The sequence below is a fragment of the Solanum stenotomum genome, chromosome 2 (assembly GCF_019186545.1).
Source record: "Solanum stenotomum isolate F172 chromosome 2, ASM1918654v1, whole genome shotgun sequence".
NCBI lineage: Eukaryota > Viridiplantae > Streptophyta > Magnoliopsida > Solanales > Solanaceae > Solanum > Solanum stenotomum.
The window spans coordinates 70556782-70575770 of NC_064283.1; the positions used below are offsets into that span (position 1 = coordinate 70556782).

The 18989-nt window shown below is 31.9% G+C and overlaps 4 protein-coding genes across 6 annotated transcripts in view; 3 read left to right on the forward strand and 1 right to left on the reverse strand.

The window, feature by feature from the left end:
- The first annotated feature begins 3745 nt into the window (after positions 1-3745).
- LOC125857205 (protein BCCIP homolog) lies at positions 3746-8260 on the forward strand. Of its 3 annotated transcripts, XM_049536897.1 has the most exons (10): positions 3799-3892; positions 4567-4683; positions 4851-5028; positions 5153-5226; positions 5314-5538; positions 5774-5983; positions 6124-6189; positions 6285-6368; positions 6455-6511; positions 7953-8260. In XM_049536897.1, the coding sequence occupies exons 3-10, from the start codon at positions 4869-4871 to the stop codon at positions 8046-8048; spliced, it is 972 nt and encodes a 323-aa protein (XP_049392854.1). In that variant the 5' UTR covers positions 3799-3892; positions 4567-4683; positions 4851-4868; the 3' UTR covers positions 8049-8260. The 3 variants fall into 3 exon arrangements, with proteins under 3 accessions (XP_049392853.1, XP_049392852.1, XP_049392854.1); XM_049536896.1 differs by lacking the exons at positions 4567-4683; positions 7953-8260 and having other exon boundaries at positions 3746-3873; positions 6455-6607; XM_049536895.1 differs by lacking the exons at positions 4567-4683; positions 7953-8260 and having other exon boundaries at positions 3762-3892; positions 6455-6607.
- A 1065-nt stretch (positions 8261-9325) lies between these two features.
- On the forward strand, positions 9326-11079 carry LOC125857251 (uncharacterized). Its single transcript, XM_049536948.1, has 2 exons — positions 9326-9853; positions 10607-11079. Exons 1-2 carry the CDS (start codon positions 9622-9624, stop codon positions 10804-10806), a joined length of 432 nt encoding a protein of 143 aa, XP_049392905.1. The 5' UTR covers positions 9326-9621; the 3' UTR covers positions 10807-11079.
- A 1649-nt stretch (positions 11080-12728) lies between these two features.
- On the forward strand, positions 12729-13328 carry LOC125857263 (protein PELPK1-like). Its single transcript, XM_049536958.1, has one exon. The coding sequence runs from the start codon at positions 12832-12834 to the stop codon at positions 13150-13152; it is 321 nt and encodes a 106-aa protein (XP_049392915.1). The 5' UTR covers positions 12729-12831; the 3' UTR covers positions 13153-13328.
- A 301-nt stretch (positions 13329-13629) lies between these two features.
- The window catches only part of LOC125857196 (MLP-like protein 34), a 384557-nt gene continuing 379197 nt past the window's right edge, over positions 13630-18989 (reverse strand). Inside the window, exon 5 of the mRNA XM_049536886.1 lies at positions 13630-14085. Coding sequence (XP_049392843.1) covers positions 13820-14085 — 266 coding nt within the window. The 3' untranslated portion in view covers positions 13630-13819. The remainder of the gene's footprint in view (positions 14086-18989) is intronic.

Below are 18989 nucleotides of genomic sequence, written 5' to 3' on the forward strand. Positions count from 1 at the left end.
AGAGTTGGGGTTTTGAGAGAAGAGAAAAGAAGAGGAGAAGAAACAAGGATTCGTTGATTTCTTGAGGAATTGAGTGCGGGTTTCGCCAAGGATTCAATCCTACGAGGTATGCGAGTTCACACATCATTGGGTTCGTTCACCTATGCGCCAAACATGTTTATTTCAGCATGATTTTTGTCCTAAAAGATTGAGACTTTGATGTTCTTGAGTTGTATTCTTGAATTGCTTTCGTTCTTGAATTTGGGATGAGATTGAGGAGTTTTTTTAGAGTTTAAGGTTGATTTTAGAGTTGTGTTTGATTAGATTCATGTGTACATATGTTGTGTATCTATGTTGGGTATCTGAATCTAAAGAGAAATTGAGAAAAAGAATCAAATTTAGGCGAATTGGGGTTAGAAAACGAAGAAGGAACAAGTTGGGCAAATCTGGGTACCAGGTCAGCGTCGCGGACCTGTTCCTCAAGATTGACCAAATTTTCTCCGCGTCGTTGAGTGGTCATAGGCCGTTCTACCTCAAAAAAAATTATTTCGCGGCCAAATAATTAAATGCATCTCCGCATCGTGGACTTGCTTCCAGATAGTGATTTCTTGATCTTTTCTCATGTTTAACTATCTAAAAACACTCCTAAACATCATGAGATCTTTTCTATCACAAATCACAATCCTTGAATCCATAATTCAATTCAAGGAAAGTTAAGAGTCAAGTCAAGAGAAGTTAAGAGTCAGGTCAAAAGAAGTTAAGAGAGTCTTCCAAAAGTCTTTTACAAATGTTTTAACTTTGTTTTAAGACCTGAGTTTTGAGTTGAGTAACGAGTAAAAGATTTGAAGTTCATTTCTTCATAAGAGTATATCGGGACTATGTATTCCCAAAGAGTTAAAAATGTTTTCATGTTTAAATAAGAAAGAAAACTGAGATTTCCAAAAAAGCCTTTGAGCTAGTTTTCAGTAAAGAGTAAATGCTTTCATAATTAAGCAAGAGAGGAAACTTTGATTTCCAAGATAGCCTTTGAACTAAGTTTTGAGCAATTATCTCAAATCACAGAAATAAGTATGTTTTTAAACATAAGTGCTAGTATTATATTTTGGGAGTAGTATTGAGCACTGATATGGGGAAGAGTTCAGACAACCCCCAGCCCCCATAAACCATGTAGCCATCATGGGTAGAAAATGGTTATACTTTTTAGATGATTCCTTAGTGTTTTTTAGCATAGATTAGTGGATCCACTTAGTAGTCAGGTTCTATACCATTGGCAAGGTATAAGACGGCCCTGGCAGCGTGAGACAAAACGTTGCATCATCACAATAACTCTTAAGTGATGGTTGTCGGTTAGAGAAACTCCCACATAAGTATTTTGTATTCTTATATACACAAAAGTAAATTGTATTTTTACATACATTCAGATTTTACATTGTATCCTTGCATACATACATAGTTATTATTGTATTTCTAAATACACAGAGTTGTTATCCATGTTTTAAAAAGTTTTTCATTATATTGCACTTGTTTATACTGCTTTATATTGAAATGAATTCAGTTCAATTGAGTTGAGTTGAGACCAGGTTTGTTCTTCAGTTCTTTTCAAGTTTATATCTTGTTTTAGAATTTCCCTTTCATACTCGTACATTCAATGTACTGATGTCAGTTGGACTGCATCTTATTATGATGCAGATTTAGGTAACCAGGATCAACATCCAGCACATCGTTGATCCAATTGAGCTTCAGAGTTGTTGATGAGCCTCCTTGCTTTCAGAGGATCCCCTTTTTCATTACTTTATCATTTTAGTTCATTAGGATGTCGTAGGTCTTGTCCCGATGTCCATCTCAGTTGTTAAAGGCTTCATAGACAGTTGGTTGATGTTAGTTCTTGAGTCTTTCCATTTCTATTTTGATATTTGAGACTTGAGTTGCCATTTTGGCTAGTGAATGTTTCTTTATACATTCTAAGTATTTATTGAGCAGTTCAGTTTACTTTTTAAAGTATTTTATCATGAGTAAGTCTTTCGCTGAGTAGTATGCCAGACCAAGGGTTCGCTTGGGGCCAACAATAGTATTTGAGTGCCAGTCCCGCCCATGGTGTAGGCTCGGGGAGTGACACATGCGAACCCCGAATATTGACCAAAATCAACCCAAAGGCTAAAATCTCAACAATTAACATCTTAGGATCTCAAATCCTCAAAAAGACTTCGAATCTGAAACCGACAACTCTCTTATGACAAATATTTTCATATTTCTTGATGGAATCGACATAATTCAATTATGACACTCGAAACTCCAAAAGACACCGAAAACCATTTTTTAACAACTTTAACCTTTCAAATTCCAAAATTCTCAAAATTCACAACTTTTAACTCAAAACCTGAAACCAATTTCAAAACTCATTCAAAAATGACTCAGGGCCAAAATCAAGAAGGGTAAAATGGTTATTTTACGAAAATTTCTAAAAATGACTTACCGAATCATTACAAGCATCCTCACTTTATGAAATTAATTATTTAAATAAAAAATTAAACCTTATAGTTTCAAAATTTCTTGTTAGGTTTTGTATATGTTTATTTATTCTTTAAATATCAAAAGAGAAATTATTTGAAATTGGTCGTGATGAAGATAGTCAATATTGAACAAATACTCATGCTTTAAATTCATTGTATTGAATATAGTCAACATTGAACAAATGCCCATTTAAAAGAAAAAGATGGAAAACATAGGCTCGTAAATGTAGAGATTATTCATAGTATATAATTTGAATTGTAAATAATATTATTAGACAGGGAGTTAAAATTTGTGTGTTTATTAGATCTATATCTATATTCTAGAAGAAAAAATATCATTGACTACTTATAAGATTATTTAAATATATTAATTGTATTTTTTAAAAAATAAATACATGATATATACATAAAATTTGAATTTGAATTTACAATATAATATTATTTGACAGGGAGTTAAATTTTGTGTGTTTATTAGATCTATATCTATCTTCTAGAAGAAGAAATGTCATTGACTACTTAAAAAATCATTTATATATATTAATTGTATTTAGAATAAATAAATACATGATATATATTATAAAGATCCAAGAATAACATTCTCTACAAGCCTACAACATTACTCTAATGGTTGTTTGGTATGGTATGGGTTAAACATATTTATTATATTTAAATAGTTTTATCGAAGAAAACAAGTTTTTGCGTAAATGAAGGAAATGCCATTTTTTAAAAATGAAGATAAGGAAAACAAGTGATAGTTCAAGTTCGGTATCTCCTCCCAACTCAACGCCACCGATATCCACACCCTCCGAAACCCTACTCTCACCCTATAGTATTTTATTAGATTTTTACATTGCGATCATATTTTTTGCTTACTTATTAGTTATTAAAAATAAATAAATAATAAATTCACTTATTCTTCGAGTAATTATTTTGCTTAAGATCATTTATATTCGAGATCGTCAAATGCTTAGGACTTCCTCTATTCGGTCCTTTTCCTTCTTCTTATTGTTGGTATTTCGTCATACACATTTTTTTTCATTGTTTTTTGAGCCTCTAGTGAGTTACAGACATAGTTGATAAAATTAATGTAAATCGTAATGAACCATTTGGTGAATGTTTGATCATGTTTCGTTGTGAAGTTTAAAAAAAATAATTTTTAAAAATTGACATTATACGAAATTAACTAGACTGTCCAGGAGAGTAATAAGTACAAATTAAGGGACTAAATTTGCTTTGTTTGAAAACTTTGAGAGTCTTAAAACCCCTGCCCCACTCAACCGAATCAGGAGAAACTAAAACCCAGCCGTACTTCCCTCCGGCCTCCATCCTCCATCCTCCTCGCCGGAGCTATCCCCGCCGGCGGACCCTTTCCATCTTTCTGTCAGTACTCAACTCTCTTTGTGGTATGATTCTCTTCTAGTAGCAGTTTTTGCTTTTAGTTTTACTTGATTTACATTTGTTGCTGAAGGGGACTTTTTTATGCTCAAATTTGTTTTTTATTTCTGTCAAGAATTGAAATTAGGTGTTGGGGTTTGTGATTTTTGCTGAAGTTGGAGTTTGCATTGTTGGGTATTTTTTTTTTTTTGACCAAGGTGTTCGGGCTAGCTTTTGTGCACCTAGACTAGTTCCACGAGATACATGTCACCTCACACCCGCAACTGTATTGTTGCATTTGGTGATGGAGCTAAGTTGTAAATAATCGTGGTGTTCTTCTGACTGGATTTTCAGCTGAAGCATAAACCATTTACCCTCTTATCTTGTTATGCTAAAGAATGCTGTTGTACTTAGAGAAAGGGAATTTGTCATCATAAAGTTCTTAATTTGCTTATGACATGTAAAAGTTTGCTACTTTATCTTATGTGTCTCCTATTTGATGCTCATATCTCTGTGTGTACTTCTTGTGTTATAGGACACAATAAACCCTGCTGAAAGAGATGGCTTTTATTGTATTTTTATGAGTGACAGTCCAGTTGATGTGATGGAGTTATATAGGATGGGCAAGAAAAGAGACAAATATAAATAGGGCATTTACCCTACAACGTAATCGTTAACACTCTTGTTTGGATGGTTATTACAGAGAAAAAGAGAGGGCAATGAGCCTCAAGACTATACTTCGTTTCTGCAGACAATTTGCTCTCAAGTCTTTTTGAACTGATATCAGTGAATATTCTGAGAGGCAATATTACCACAACAAGTAATAAGTTTAATTATAATGTCCATTTACTGTTCCATCTGTTAAATCTTTGAAACTTAAAGGAGTCATCTGTGTTTTCCGTTGTATCTTAAGCTCTGCAACTTCCCGAGGCTGCTTCTCGACATTATTTTATAGACCATTAAAAAAATGCTAACTTGTGTATTCAGGTTTGCCTAATTTGTATAATGCCCCGAAAGCCAGCAAGACATTGCAGACCAGCGCGATGTCTACCTTTAAGTTTCTCTCCATTTGCTCGTTCTATGGCACGGATTGCCTCAAATAACAAGGTTGCACACAAGGTTCAAAATCCCAGATTTCCAGGAAATAATCTACCTACCTCTTCAGGTGAAGTATTTGATCAAGTTGTTATTTTGGTGTATATTATGTAGTTTCTATCTCATGAAAACTATTATGAGCACAGTGATCTATTTCAATTTCTGGTTCTGAGGCCGAATGTTTTCCATCTTAGGTAAAAGGATGGTAAATCACGAACTAATAGACAAGAGTGAAGATTCTGGTTCTTCAGATGATGAAGAGTTTGATGTAAGGACATTCCATTAGTCGTTGCTGGTAAATGATTTTTCATATGTGATGTCAGTACACTAACAGCTTCTCCTTTGGTTTTGAAAGGGCACTGTTCAAGCAGATTTTGAGTTCTTTGATCCCAAACTAAGTGATTTTCATGGGGTGAAAATCCTGCTGCAGACCTACCTTGATGATAAGCAATGGGATTTGAGTGGTTTTGTGGATGTAATACTGGGTCAACCCACAGTGGGAACTGTTATTAAAATAGAGAATGATGACGATGATGGTATTTACTCCATTGTCACTGCTCTTAACTTGGGTAGATATAAGGTAAGAAGCTAACACTTTGTCCTACATCCATGTTATGCTAAAATTTAGTCACCACATCACCCGGCCTGTGATGTCAAATTTGGCATCCGAGTTTGGAGATGCTTCTGAGTTCCCATTTTTTTTGTCCATCGCTAAATTTGCTAATTCTGTACAAGAGCTCATAATGTTGTTAGTGTCATACTCCTTGTATTCTTGCAGATTCACTGTTTGTCTGGCTTTGATTGTCTAAAAATAGGATCTAGTGTGCATGGCGGACCTTAAAGAGTTCCTGCTTAAAGCATGCCGCCAGAAGGATGTGTTCTCTAAATTGAGCTTATTTCTGGGAGACCAAGCCAAGGATGTTGGTCTCTTGGTCTCTCAACGTGTTGTGAATCTTCCTCCCCAGCTTTTGCCACCCCTTTATGATGCACTTTTTGATGAAGTCTCTTGGGCTACAGAAGATGAGGTTAGAGGAGAATATTAGATGGATGAGCTTTATGAATTATTTTCACATGCTCATATTGTTTTCTGTCTGCCGTTTCTCCTCTCGTGAATGTAGCTTTACCTTGGTGTAGTGAAACTTTTGTCATTCTTATGTCTTTTAAGCCTACAAAGGAGCTCCGGAGTTCTTTCTGCTTCAAGTTTTACCTAGTAATCAGTAAAATCTACAAGGTAAGGCTTATTCGTACCTTTTTGGTATTTGAGTATGGCTTTATTACAGTCTAGTAGACATTAAATTGTCCGCTGCTTGATGGATTTTCTTATAGCATAAGAATGCGGACAAGCAAAATGGACCAAGTGATGATCAAACTATTGTATACATTAAGGCAGAAGACGAAATCTTTTACGAGGTACCATCATTTATTTTTACTTTTATTTTTATTTTCTTGTCTCTTTGCTGCAGTGTCTCTGATTCTTCCTGTAAATGTTTCTTCAGTTAAGCTCTTGGTCCTTCAGTTTTCCTTTGCATACACAGCTGGTTAGGACTGACGAGGCAAGTGCTTTTCTCATAATATCAAAGCTTTTATGTGTTTTTCGATGGCGGTTTATGTTTGTTAGTATATATATATATTGATTTCCTGCAATTCGTCAAATTCTGTATATTGGAGAGAATACAAAGAAAACACCAACGTAATATGTCACTTGTATATATATTCCACTGTCATTCAATTGGGATAGAGGCTAAGATTAATTGAAAGGGTCCACTGCATCAGTCTGTTATTTTCTAAGAACAAATTATTTATAAAACAGTAAATAATTTGCCATATCAGCGCTCAAAGTCCATAACCCAGAACTGTAGAAATGCAATTGTTCTTATTTATTGAGAGACCATGTCTGCAACATGTTAGCCTTTTGGTTTACCATAATAAATTGAACTAAAGGTAGTAAGTATAACTTTTGTTTGTATTTTTGTTGTGACCCCTAGTTTTCAAAATTGGGGTAATATCTGTTAAAAGACAAGCTTCTAGCTCTTTCTTCAATTCGTGGAGAGGCTGATATTTTAACGATAATATTCTCGTTCTGGTTAATTCTTCTGATTATACCCACTTGATGCTATATAATTTTTTTTATTTTTTGGGTTAAAGTAGAAAACTAGTAAAGTAATTTCTAATAATCCAAAACAGGAGTAGCAATGCTCTTAAGAGCAAATAGTTTCCCGAAGCAAGTCAAAATATTACATGCCAAAATATAAGTCTTTCTAGTCATAGTTGTGCTAGATATCGAGAGGGGAAGCTGGATAGGTAATAGAATCAAAAAGTACTTTCTTCTCCCTTCCATAGCAAGTTTATCTACTACTGCATTAGTTTCCCTGAAGGTGTAACTGATCTTGGGCGACCCCATCAGCCTCTTCAAAGATCTGCTGTGATTTACAAGTGAAGGGTAGACGTAGTTAGGATTATTAAGCATTTCAATTATATCTCTGCAGTCTGTTTATATTTCTAAGGGTAAAGGCCTTCAGCTTCTGCAACTTTAAGGCCTTTGTATAAACCCCAAACTTTGCATGGATATGATTTTTTTGTACTGCTTCCGTAATAACCAAGGCCCCAATCTCCCTTCTGATTTCTGATTATGCCTCCTATGCCTTAATTACCTTTAGCAGCTCTATCTGTGTTCAACTTAAAAAGACCCTTCCTAGGAGCGACCCAGTGAATGTTTATGTTGATATGAGGGTATAACTAATATCATTAGTCACAAGAGTTTTGAATTCAGTAGTTTTTTCCAGAACTACTGAGTAGTAGCAGTTAGTAATGGCTTAGTTTCTTTCATTGTGTGATACTATCTGCTGTTTCATTTGCTTTGTATGTTGCTATTTTGCTTCGAAAACTTTGCTTTTGAATTAAGGGTCTATCGGAAACATCTCTACTTAGTCATTGCTCTTTTGATTATACTTGCCATTCATGAATAAAACACTTATTCGTCTCCTAACGTTGCAGCTGAAAGATTATCGGCTAACTGGCTTGGTAATGGCAATAGACGCAAGCAAAATCCCCGTCTTTCGACAGAAATTGCACTCTTTAATAGACCAGTGATGATTTGACGTGCTTTTGGAAGTTATACGGATTACTACTCGATGCCTCTAGTTGGACATGAAAGCAGTAACCTGTTTTTTGACAGATATATTAAATGTATTCAGTAATGATCTTACCTCATGGAGTTTCTTGAATTAAGTTCTTTCACATATTTACAATCTTAATTTTCTTGTGTACATTTTTCAGTCTCAATCTTCACCAATTCATCATAACAATTGTTATATACTCATCGTCCGGGGAGCTTGCTTCCAGAAGCTCTCCGGACCGTATCTAGCTCACCCAGTTTTTTTTTTTTTTTTGGGTTTTCCATCTGGTGTCTGGAGGCAACATTGGAGTTGCGACTAATTTTAGATTGCGCATTACAGGGACCATTTGGGTGTGGTACTCCCATTAGTATTTTCTCCATATCAAGGTTTCGAACCTGAGACTTCTGATTAAAGGTGAATCAGTTCCATCACTGCACCACAACCCATGTTGGTAGGAGCAAAAGATTAGAGAAATGTTATTTTAGGTTAAACACTAAAATCTATATTTGTTGAAATTTGAAACCTTTAGTTTCAACTTTCAAGTCACTTTCCTTTTGCTTTATTTTAAATCTATCCGCAAATAATGGAAAAACAAAAAGGGTGCAATGATTAAGAAAATTCAATGATTTCTTGGTTTCATACTAATGGTTATCATTTTATTTGTTTAGAAACTAACACACACAAATTCCTCATAATCATGAATTAAGAACTACTTACATTTCTTACTAGTATAAATATAAATTCACACTTTTTTCCAAATAGTTACTAATTATTTATTTAGCGATGTGATTTTTTCATCAAATTTTAACTTCTATCCTTTTTTTTTCTTCATTTGATAGTCTTATATAACTCTATCAAAATTTACTTCTATCATAAACAAATTAATTTAATAACGTCCATGCATCCTGCGCGGATTGTACCATACTACATTTTTATTAGAGGGACAGTTTTATTTCTCTTTTTCACAATTTTTTTCTTTTATATCTACTGTCCCACTTTTAAAATAAAATTTAATGACTTGAAAAGAGAAAAATAAGGATAAGTGGTTAAATTAAAAAAAACAAACCCGGGTTAACGGTAAAGGATCCGAATAAATCACCTCTCTCTTCCAAAAATAGAAAAATCCCCAAACTTGGTAAATCCTTAACCCTAAAACAAAAACCTATAAATTTCCTTCATCTTCTTTATATTTTTTCCAGTTTTTTCTTGAGATTTGATCTCTTTTGTTACAAAATTTTACATTGGTTTGCTCAAATTTTCGTTTTTGATGGTGGAAATTTTGAAGAATTTGTTGATGATTACTTCTTTATCATCTCCAATTAGGGAGATTTCAATTTCTTCTTCTTTTTGCTTTGCATCTTGCAAAGAAGGTTGGTATTATCGTTCCATTGGTCTTGATCCTTGAGCCATCCATTACGTGAACATAATTTGGCCTACGTACCAGAGAAACTGTGTTATCGTGGCTCGTAGGCCATTTTCGTATTGATAGATCCAAACTATTATTTTTTTTTTGTTTATTTGTAACGAATTTGAGATTGATTAACAAGATGTTGCTTTATAAGACGAAGAAGATTCAATCCGGGAAAGGAAATCGGTTGTTGATTAGTATAACTGTTGTTGGGAGTGCTGGACCGATCCGATTTGTTGTTAATGAAAAGGAGCTTGTGGCTAATGTTATTGATATCGCGTTGAAAAATTATGCTCGTGAGGAGAGGCTACCTGTTCTTGGATCAAATTTTAATAATTTCGTGCTGTATTGCCCAACCGTGGTAACAGAAGGTATTGATAGTATTGTAATTGTTTATATTTCGTTGATTAGTTGCATTTTGAGAAATGTGTTTTGATTTGGCTTAGCTGAGATTGATTTGTTATGATATTACTCGAGATTGAGAAATGAGATTGCTTGGTCCTGGCATGGTGTTTAGTTTAAATTTGCTTCTTATTGCCATGTTAAATATGTTCTTGCTTACCTTTCATCGTTTCCAATTCTGCTTTCGTATATTGATCAATGTCTTATTCAGTTTACATGTATAATTGATTAGTTAATCATGTATATATGAATAAAAGGACCTGAGAACAGGGGCGGAGCCAGCCTTCTGGGCCCTTCGGTGGAAATATTACTATTTATTTATACACGGTTAAAATTATTTTTTATCTATATATATATAATAGATGTCGAACCCCCTTTGGTTAGTTGGAGTGTTTAGTTCTTCAGATATTGAACCCCTTATTAAAAATCCCTCCGCCACTGCTTGAGAATGTTGAAAGAAAATGTCCCACCCCTATCGACTAAGTCTTCAACTTGCCCCTCCTCGTCCAGCCTCATTGCTATCCCTAAACTTGCTGCGAAGTATTTTATCTTTGTATTGCTGCTCGTTGGCTAAGATGCTTTTCATGTGTGACATTGTAGAGTTATGTTGGTTGTGACTTCTGCTGTTTGTTCCAACTATATCTTAAAAGGATTTGGTAGGCGTAAACCTTTTCATTTTGTGGTGATGTGTGTTTTTGCTTACATTTGTGTTGTTATTTCAGATTTGAGTCCATGGGAGACGATTGGATCGCTTGGTGTTCGTAACTTTGTGCTGGTCAAGAAGCCACAGTCTGAGAATCCAATTCTTGATGCGAAACAACCAATTCTTGATGGGAAACAAGTAGTTATGGCTCGGAAGGGATGTGGAAGTTGGAAGGCATGGTTCAATAAATCACTCAGTCGCAAGATAGTTTCTTACTGAATTCACAGAGTCGACATGAAGTAATCTATAATTTTTTATTTTTTTTTGATTCTATTCTTTTTTCATGTCTCTATGTTTGATCTTGTTGGTGTTTTCGTAATGAGAAATTAAACGTTTTATCAGTTCTTTAGATTTGTAGTCGGTTGAAATTAGTCGTTCGAATAAAGCAAATCTTGGTAGAGAGTCCCCTGAGTCACTGTCAAGTCTACTTGTTATATTCAGGTTAAAATAGATATTGGTTGATTATGCAATGACTGATTGTTACTAACAGTTTACTTCTTTTTCTTAAAATGTTGTGAATTTGAAGAGCTTATGCTTCTTCCTTTCTAGCTTACTGGCAAAAGTTCTTTCCCATGTTTGGTTGCTCAATTTTTTTGGAAAGAAAGTATATTCATTTCTATAGCGCCCAAGGTTGTGGCCTGGTGGTCCAAGCAATGAGTTAACAATCATGATGTATCAGGTTCGAAAAACACTAGGTGATCTTCCCATATGTTCTAGCCTTGATGAACATAGTTACTTAGTATGTATTGCTGGTGGAAGATAATAGATATCCCGTAGAATTAGTCGAGATGCACCAAAATTGGCCTGACGTCAAGGGGTGGACATGTCCCTTGACCACTCCTATTCACAGTTTTTTTTGAGGAGATAAGGCAGTATGTCCCATTCCTTGTCATGTGTTTTAGTCTTTTGGCACAAAAAAATGGCTAGTTCACAATCCACATTCCTAGTCACAATAAGAATTCAGAATATTTGTACCTATAAAAGTTTGATTGTGCATCAGGTAGACATTTAAAATTGTATAAAATTAAACAAGTAGACACACATGTCCTATGTGACATAATACACGTAGGACGCCACATAGGATGCTGAATTGCTATGTAGGACGTCAAGTAGGACGTGTGTGTCTACTTGTGCACAATCAAAGTTGAAGAACACAAATATAAATGAGGTCAAATTAAAAGACACATTTATATATTATGCCAATTTAATATGTGGAAAAATCGAACTATTTGATCCTTAATAAAATGAAAATGTACATTTAATTTCCAAATAAATAAAAAGAGCATTAATTAGTAGTAAAAGAAAAAAAAACATCAGTTAAAATGTAGTTTTAGCATATGAGAACAAAATTTGCAACGGCTGAATAAAACGCATTCCTGGAATGCGATTTAAGAACAAATTCCTCCGTTTCAAAATATGTGGAGTTCCACGTGCTGTTTTTCAAATTTTACCCTTTTTATATAAGAAAGTTTTAGGTAACCAAAAAATACCAAAGATTTGCATTCCAAGAAAATATTAACTAAAAGGGTAATTTGATTAAATTATTTTTATTCATTCTTTGATCATAATATTATATTATTATTCTGTTTTTCATGATATTAATCTCTCCACATTTATTGAATAATAAATAATTAGTTATATCTTAAAAATCTAAAATGACAACTATTTTGGATCAACTACTCACTCAGTTTCATATTACTTGACTCATATTGATCTAACATATTCTTAAGAAATTTTTAATTAGAGATGTATTTTATTAAACAAATCTTATTAATGATGCTTTGAAACTCTAAATTTGACTGCTATTACTTTATATAGTTATTTAATACTAAAGGTAGTATAGAAAAAAAGTAATATAACTCTCTTGATCAGCTAAAATAAGATTTATTTTTAATATACAGATAAGTAAAATGAAACAAAGAGAGTATGTGTACAAGAAGTATGCCCATTATTGGAAAATGGTGACCTACTACTTTGAATTGCTACAAATTTGAAGAAAGGTGATTATATCTGTTTAGATTGCCAACTAAAAGACCATGTACCAACATTAACATAAAATATGTACATGGAAAGTGTGTGTTAAATTAAAATTAGGATATTATTGGTTGAGAAGATGACCTAACAAACAAGTTTTCCTACCAATTATCACAACCAAAACTTAATTCTCAATTCCTATTTTCAACATTCACACATCTATATAAACTTGTTAAAAGTGAAACTTAAAAGTACAATCAATCTTCAACAATGTCTTACCACCAAAATCAATCTTTTTTCTTGTTATTACTTGTCACTTTGTCAATAACAAATTGCTATGTAATTCAAGCAGAAGCGCGCCATCTTCTTGAAGTAACTATTCCCGAGCTTCCTAAGCCTGAATTGACACAACTCCCAGAAGTCCCAACTTTACCAAAGCTTGAATTCCCTGAAATTCCAAAACTTGAGCTACCAACTCTACCAAAGGCCGAACTTCCAACGTTGCCAAAACTCAAGATACCTGTCATTCCTAAGCCTGAACTACCAACTTTGCCAAAGCCAGAAATTCCTCAAGTGCCTAAAAAGCCTTGAGGAAATATATATGAAATGCTCTTTGATTCATTGAAAGCATTCTTGAAATGTTACACTTTATTATTGTGTTATTCTTTGTTGTGCTAGAAAATTTCATTTTGGATATATTATAGTTGTCATGACATTCTATCATCAATTACAAAAATTGTTAATGTAATTGTTCTGTCATCAGTTCACTATTGTATTTGTGTTTCAAGTGGTATGCATTATACACACATTGTGTTACAATCCAAACCCCAAATAGTATTTATTTATCAATATAAATAGACTCAGGCTGATCAGTCATCATTAAGCAGAATTTTACAAACTGTTGTTCAATCCACAAAGAAATTAAAAATTACACTCTATCTTTTACTACATCGTAGACTGTTGAGAATATCATTAAAAATAATAAAAGTGTGCACTCTCTAATATCTTAAGCTTTTAGATGAGATAGTCACACTTTTATTATTTGATGATATTCTGAACACTTCAACCTAGACATTACAAAGCACACCACACATTATTATAAGACATAAGACAACAATTTAATTCCAAACATATGGTATATATGCATTGCTTGTACTTTTTAAAAATATTGTCGCGCCCATGTGAGATAACACGCATCCATCAATATTATCAAAAAGTCCAAGCAACATAAGTATACATATGTAGCAATATTTATTTATCAGTTGAGATGGTGAGTCTCAATATCTTTGGACATATTGAGAACAAATTCCATATATGTGTGTGGATCTGGCAGTTTTGCATTCTTCTTTTCATATTCTATGATCCAAGTAACTAAGTTGTTTTCACCCTTTGTCTCAACATGAACAGTAAAAGAGCATGCTTTGTATTCCTCCAATATATCTCCTCCAGTCACTTTGAATTTAACCAACTTCTTTTCTTCATCTATGGCTTCAATTATATTCTTTGAAACCTTTTCTTTCCCATCTATTATACACAAAACAATGAATTGAAATCGTAATTAGCTATCGACAAATTTTGTAGCAAATAAACAATAAAATTCATTGTTACTTCTAATTAGCAACGAATTACTTATACATAGATAATTGTGAATCCAGTTATTATTTACGTTAATTTGAAACTCATAAATATTAAATCTTGAATCCGCCTCAATAACAATTAGTTGAAGTGGTATAGAAGAGGTGGTGGCTTACCATGAGTGAAGTACCAAGAAATGACAGAGCCAACAGTTCCCCATTCACCTTCATGAATGTCTACATTTTGTATTTTGTCACACATGTTTGAGATATGGTGTGGTCTATGCCTAAAGATTTCATGGAACACATCTCCATCACTCTTAATGTTTATCTCTGAAATCAACTTTCCTTCAAGGCTCATCTCTCTTAATTTTATGATATGATATATATCACAAAGTTTATATTAACAAGTGTGTGTGGTTCATCATTGCATGTCTCTCTGCCCTTTTATAGCTGTTAGGTAATGCAAAATTCTCATTTAGAATTTATGGAAATGATCTTTTGTAAAAGAAAGGGTTTACCATTTAAAACTTTGGAAAATGACATTTCAAATTATTACAGATCAAAACGTCAAATAATAACATTATACATATATAATAATACATCACTATAATAATCATAAATTTCTTAGACAAACATTACTATTATATATATAATCTTTGAAAATTATAAGTATTCTTAATTTCTTTAAAAAATTAAGTGGCGACTCTTTTCTAAGTATTTTCTCAAATTGTTTTATACTTAGAACATTTCAAAAGTGATTTTTCTAAAGGTTAAGAAAATTACGGCATAATACTCATATTTTGGTAACTCACTCATATTTTAATGGGTTGGGTGACTGACTTTTTACGTGGGTAAAATATGGGTTGATACCCATATTCAACCCATAAAAATATGGGTAAAATATGGGTAAACTATGGGTAAAATATGAATTAGACAAATGGGTTAAGCATCTAACGTTTATTCACTCTTCTCTTCCTTTTTATGTTCTTCTATAGAACTAATTATTTTTCTCTATAATTGAAAATGTGAAGTCTTTGGCCCTCCAAAAATAAATATTTTAAATGTACATTTTTTTTTGTTAATTATAATTATATTTTTATATTTGTTTAATTTTATATTGGATAATAAATAATAGTGTAAAATAAGCAAATCATGTATTAGTATTGACATTGCTTAAGCCTTAAAGTGCATTAAGCATGTTTTAGTCCTAAAATGCAACTATTCATTTACTTTGAAATTAAAAATATTTTCCCCTTGTTATTACATAAATTTATTTTATATTGAAAAATTAGGATTTTTTTTTCTTTGACTTTTATGATACAATAAAACTAAATGAAGCATTTTTAATATTTTTCATCTAAAAAAAGACTAACATATTTTCTCCATGTTGAATTCTTAAGTAGAGTACTATTTACTCATGAAAATATGGGTAAAATATGGATAAACTAATATTTTACCCAATCCATTTGTTACCAAATCCATTTTTACCCATATCAAATATGGGCGAGTTGAATTATTACCCATTTTTTGTTGACCCATTTGCATCCCGCCCAAATTTGACCCAACCCGTCCAGTTACCACCACTAGTCTAAACTCTAGGTAGACTATAAATTTTGTAACTTCCTTTTTTTTTTTAACCTATATTCATATATAATCATACAAAAGTAAAAAATGGAAAGACCAAAATAGTAATCAAAAGTTGAACAAATATTTGTCCATCCAAAAATCAAATTAACAATAATAATAGTGTAGTTCCACAAAAGTGAATCTGAAGAGAATAGCGTGTACGCAGATCCTATCTCTATTTCAAAGGTAGAAAAATTGTTTCTGAAAGCCAGTCAACCCAAGAAAAGCTAGTTCAAAACAGTTTAAATAGGAGTAACGAAAGTTAAAGCAAAAATATAATTTCAAATTATTGATTTTGGTTTTGAAAATAAATTTTTGGTATAAAAATCAAAATGAAAGCAATGTAAGAAGAAGAGTAACAAATTTCGCTATATTGATATTTTAATTCAACTCTCTTCCACTATTCCAAATTAAATGCTTTCCCGTTCATTTTTATCTGTCACTGTTTGACTTGACACATCAATTAAAAAAATAATTGATATAAATAGTTTACCACACTATCCATATTAATTGATGTTTAATTAGTATTAACTCTTGAAAAATGATTTGAAATATAGAGTATGTAATACTATGGTAAAATATGAAAAAAAATAATTGTCTTTTCTTGATATGTCAAAATTGAGAAGCAAAAATAAAAATCTATTTAAGGAATAAGTGACAAGTAAAAATGAACTGAAGAAATATTATATAAAGAGCAATATATTTCTTTTTGTTCACCTCCATGTACTAAAATATTCATTGTATTTTCTTTTTGGTATGAACATTTTTCCAGATGATCAATTTTATGAATTGTTTAAAATCTTTTAATTTATATTTTATTTTTATGTACACTATATTTAATATGAAGTTAAAGTGATAAGATATGATCTATTTTGAAAATAATAATAAAAACATTTCACAGATAGATGCGGAGATGTTTTCATGGTGTATAATGTAACAACACATTACTATAATAATTATAATTTTTTAGACAAACATTATCATTATAATTATAATAAAATTCAACTATACTCAATAATATTTTCACTTTTCTTCTTTTTGAAAGAAAAAAAGTATGTCATGAATTCATGAATTAATGATTCATGCCCAATAACAATAAGTCACTTTTCTTCTTTTTGAAAGATAAAAAAAACATTTCACGTCAAATAGATGGAGAGATGTTTTCATGGGGTATAATGTAACATGAGGATTACTTATATTAGGGAAATGCTTTTGTGAAACTACAAAAATATTCATTTTATATCTCATATCAGGGGTGTCAAATGAGCGAATTAGACTGAACTCGAGAATATCAAAGTGAATTGGTTACAAAGGGAAGGGGGTCATTGACCTGCTTTAATGTTATTTGAATTAAAGCTGATTGGTGTAATGAGCTAAGAACAGAGTCATAACTCAATTCGCCCAATTTTTATTAAATTTTAAATTTAAAGTTAGTTTTCTTATAATATATTTTTATTACCTAATAAAAAAATTTCTCTTATGTTATGACTATAAAAAAGTATATCAAATTAATTTTTTGAAAAATAAAAATATAGACAAAATTTCTCCAATATGAATTGCATATCACTCTAGTTTTAAAAATGGGCTGAACTAAATGGGTCAAAATGTGTTCAATCATTAAATAAAGTGGGTCATTAACCTACACAAACATAAATAAATTAAACGAATTATGATTTTATGAGCTGATTTTGAAACTCCTGCCGACATCGTTGATATTAGTTGTGCAATGGTGATTTCTAGGAAGACAATAAAAAAGTAATATTTGCTTTTTGGAAGACAAGCACGTTTTTCACAAGACTCTTACTAATTACTCCTCTTTTTTTCCCCACAAAATAATGTTGGTGGGTGCAAGTTGAAGAAGTCAAAGGAAAAATAATAGTAACGAAAATCTACTTTAGTAAAATATTTAGCTTTAATAAAGTAGACGCTTATGTCAATTGCCTTTTAAAAAAATATATTAAACGATAATTAAGTTGTCTCTAAAAATTATTTTTGATGTAGTGACTGACTTTATAGACAAAATATTTCTTTTTATTTATCTCGGATGTCCCATATACATTGATGAAAAGAAATTGTATTATTTGATGGTATATATGCTAGCCAAGATTATGTTGGATACATCTTTTGCTGGCTAGGGATAATTAAGGGGTAAATTGAATTAATTAGATCATGGCAATGATCTCTTATGACTATTTATCAATTCTAGCCTTGATGAACATAATTACCTAATATGTGTTGCTGGTGGGAGATAATAGATATCCTGTAAAATCAGTCGAGATGCGTCAAAATTGGCCTGATGTCAAGGGGTGGACATGTCCACTGACCACTCCTATTCACATAGTTCTTTTGAGGAGAGAAGATATTATGTCTCATTCCTTGCATGTGTTTTAGTCTTTTGGGGAAAAAAAAATGGCTAGTTCACAATAAGAATTCATAATATTTGTACCTAGTAAAAATTTAATAGGGATAATACATATATGCGCTTTAACTTAGCCTCAGTTAATATCTATGCCTTTCTACTTTGATTGTGCACAAGTAGACATTTAAAATTGTATAAAGTTGAACAAATAATGAATATGGTCAAATTAAAAAGCACGTTTATATATTATGCTAATTTGTTTCATTATTTTCGTTAAGTGGCTTGCAGAATTAATTCATTCTATTTTTATCACGATTCTTCATAAATGTCAAGTACTACTCACAGAAATTTGGAAAAAATGGAACTATTTGATTTTGATCTTAATAGAAATGAAGATGTACAATTCATTTCAAAATAAATAAGAAGACCATTAATTAGTGGTAAAAGAAAAGAAAAAAACAAAGACCAATTGGGGTTTGTTTGGATTAGACTCATCACTTAAAATGTAGTTTTAGCATATGAGAATAGACTTTGCATTAAGAGAATAAAACGCATTCGTGTAATGCGATTTAAGAACTAATTCCTTCGTTTCAAAATAATTGGAGTTTCATGTAATTAATAAGACATTAATGATGTTTTTCCAATTTTATCCTTAATAAATAAATAAAGTTTTACGTAACAAAAAAATACCAAAGAGTTGCATTCCATTTTTTTAGACCTTACTTGTGGGACTATACTGTGTATGTTATTGTACCCCTCCGTTCCATTCTATTTGTCACGTTTTCTTTACACGTTCCTTAAGAAAATATTAACTAAAAGAGTAATTTGATTAAATTATCTTTATTTACTTTTTCAGTATAATAATA

Excerpts from the sequence above, each read along its gene's own strand:
- LOC125857205 (XM_049536897.1), top strand. The coding sequence starts at position 4,869 with ATGCCCCGAAAGCCAGCAAGACATTGCAGACCAGCGCGATGTCTACCT. Across the intron at positions 6,190-6,284 it reads TAATCAGTAAAATCTACAAG|CATAAGAATGCGGACAAGCA; the intron begins GTAAGGCTTATT and ends ATTTTCTTATAG. Across the intron at positions 6,512-7,952 it reads AGCTGGTTAGGACTGACGAG|CTGAAAGATTATCGGCTAAC; the intron begins GCAAGTGCTTTT and ends CTAACGTTGCAG.
- LOC125857251 (XM_049536948.1), top strand. The coding sequence starts at position 9,622 with ATGTTGCTTTATAAGACGAAGAAGATTCAATCCGGGAAAGGAAATCGG. Across the intron at positions 9,854-10,606 it reads CCCAACCGTGGTAACAGAAG|ATTTGAGTCCATGGGAGACG; the intron begins GTATTGATAGTA and ends TTGTTATTTCAG.
- LOC125857263 (XM_049536958.1), top strand. The coding sequence starts at position 12,832 with ATGTCTTACCACCAAAATCAATCTTTTTTCTTGTTATTACTTGTCACT.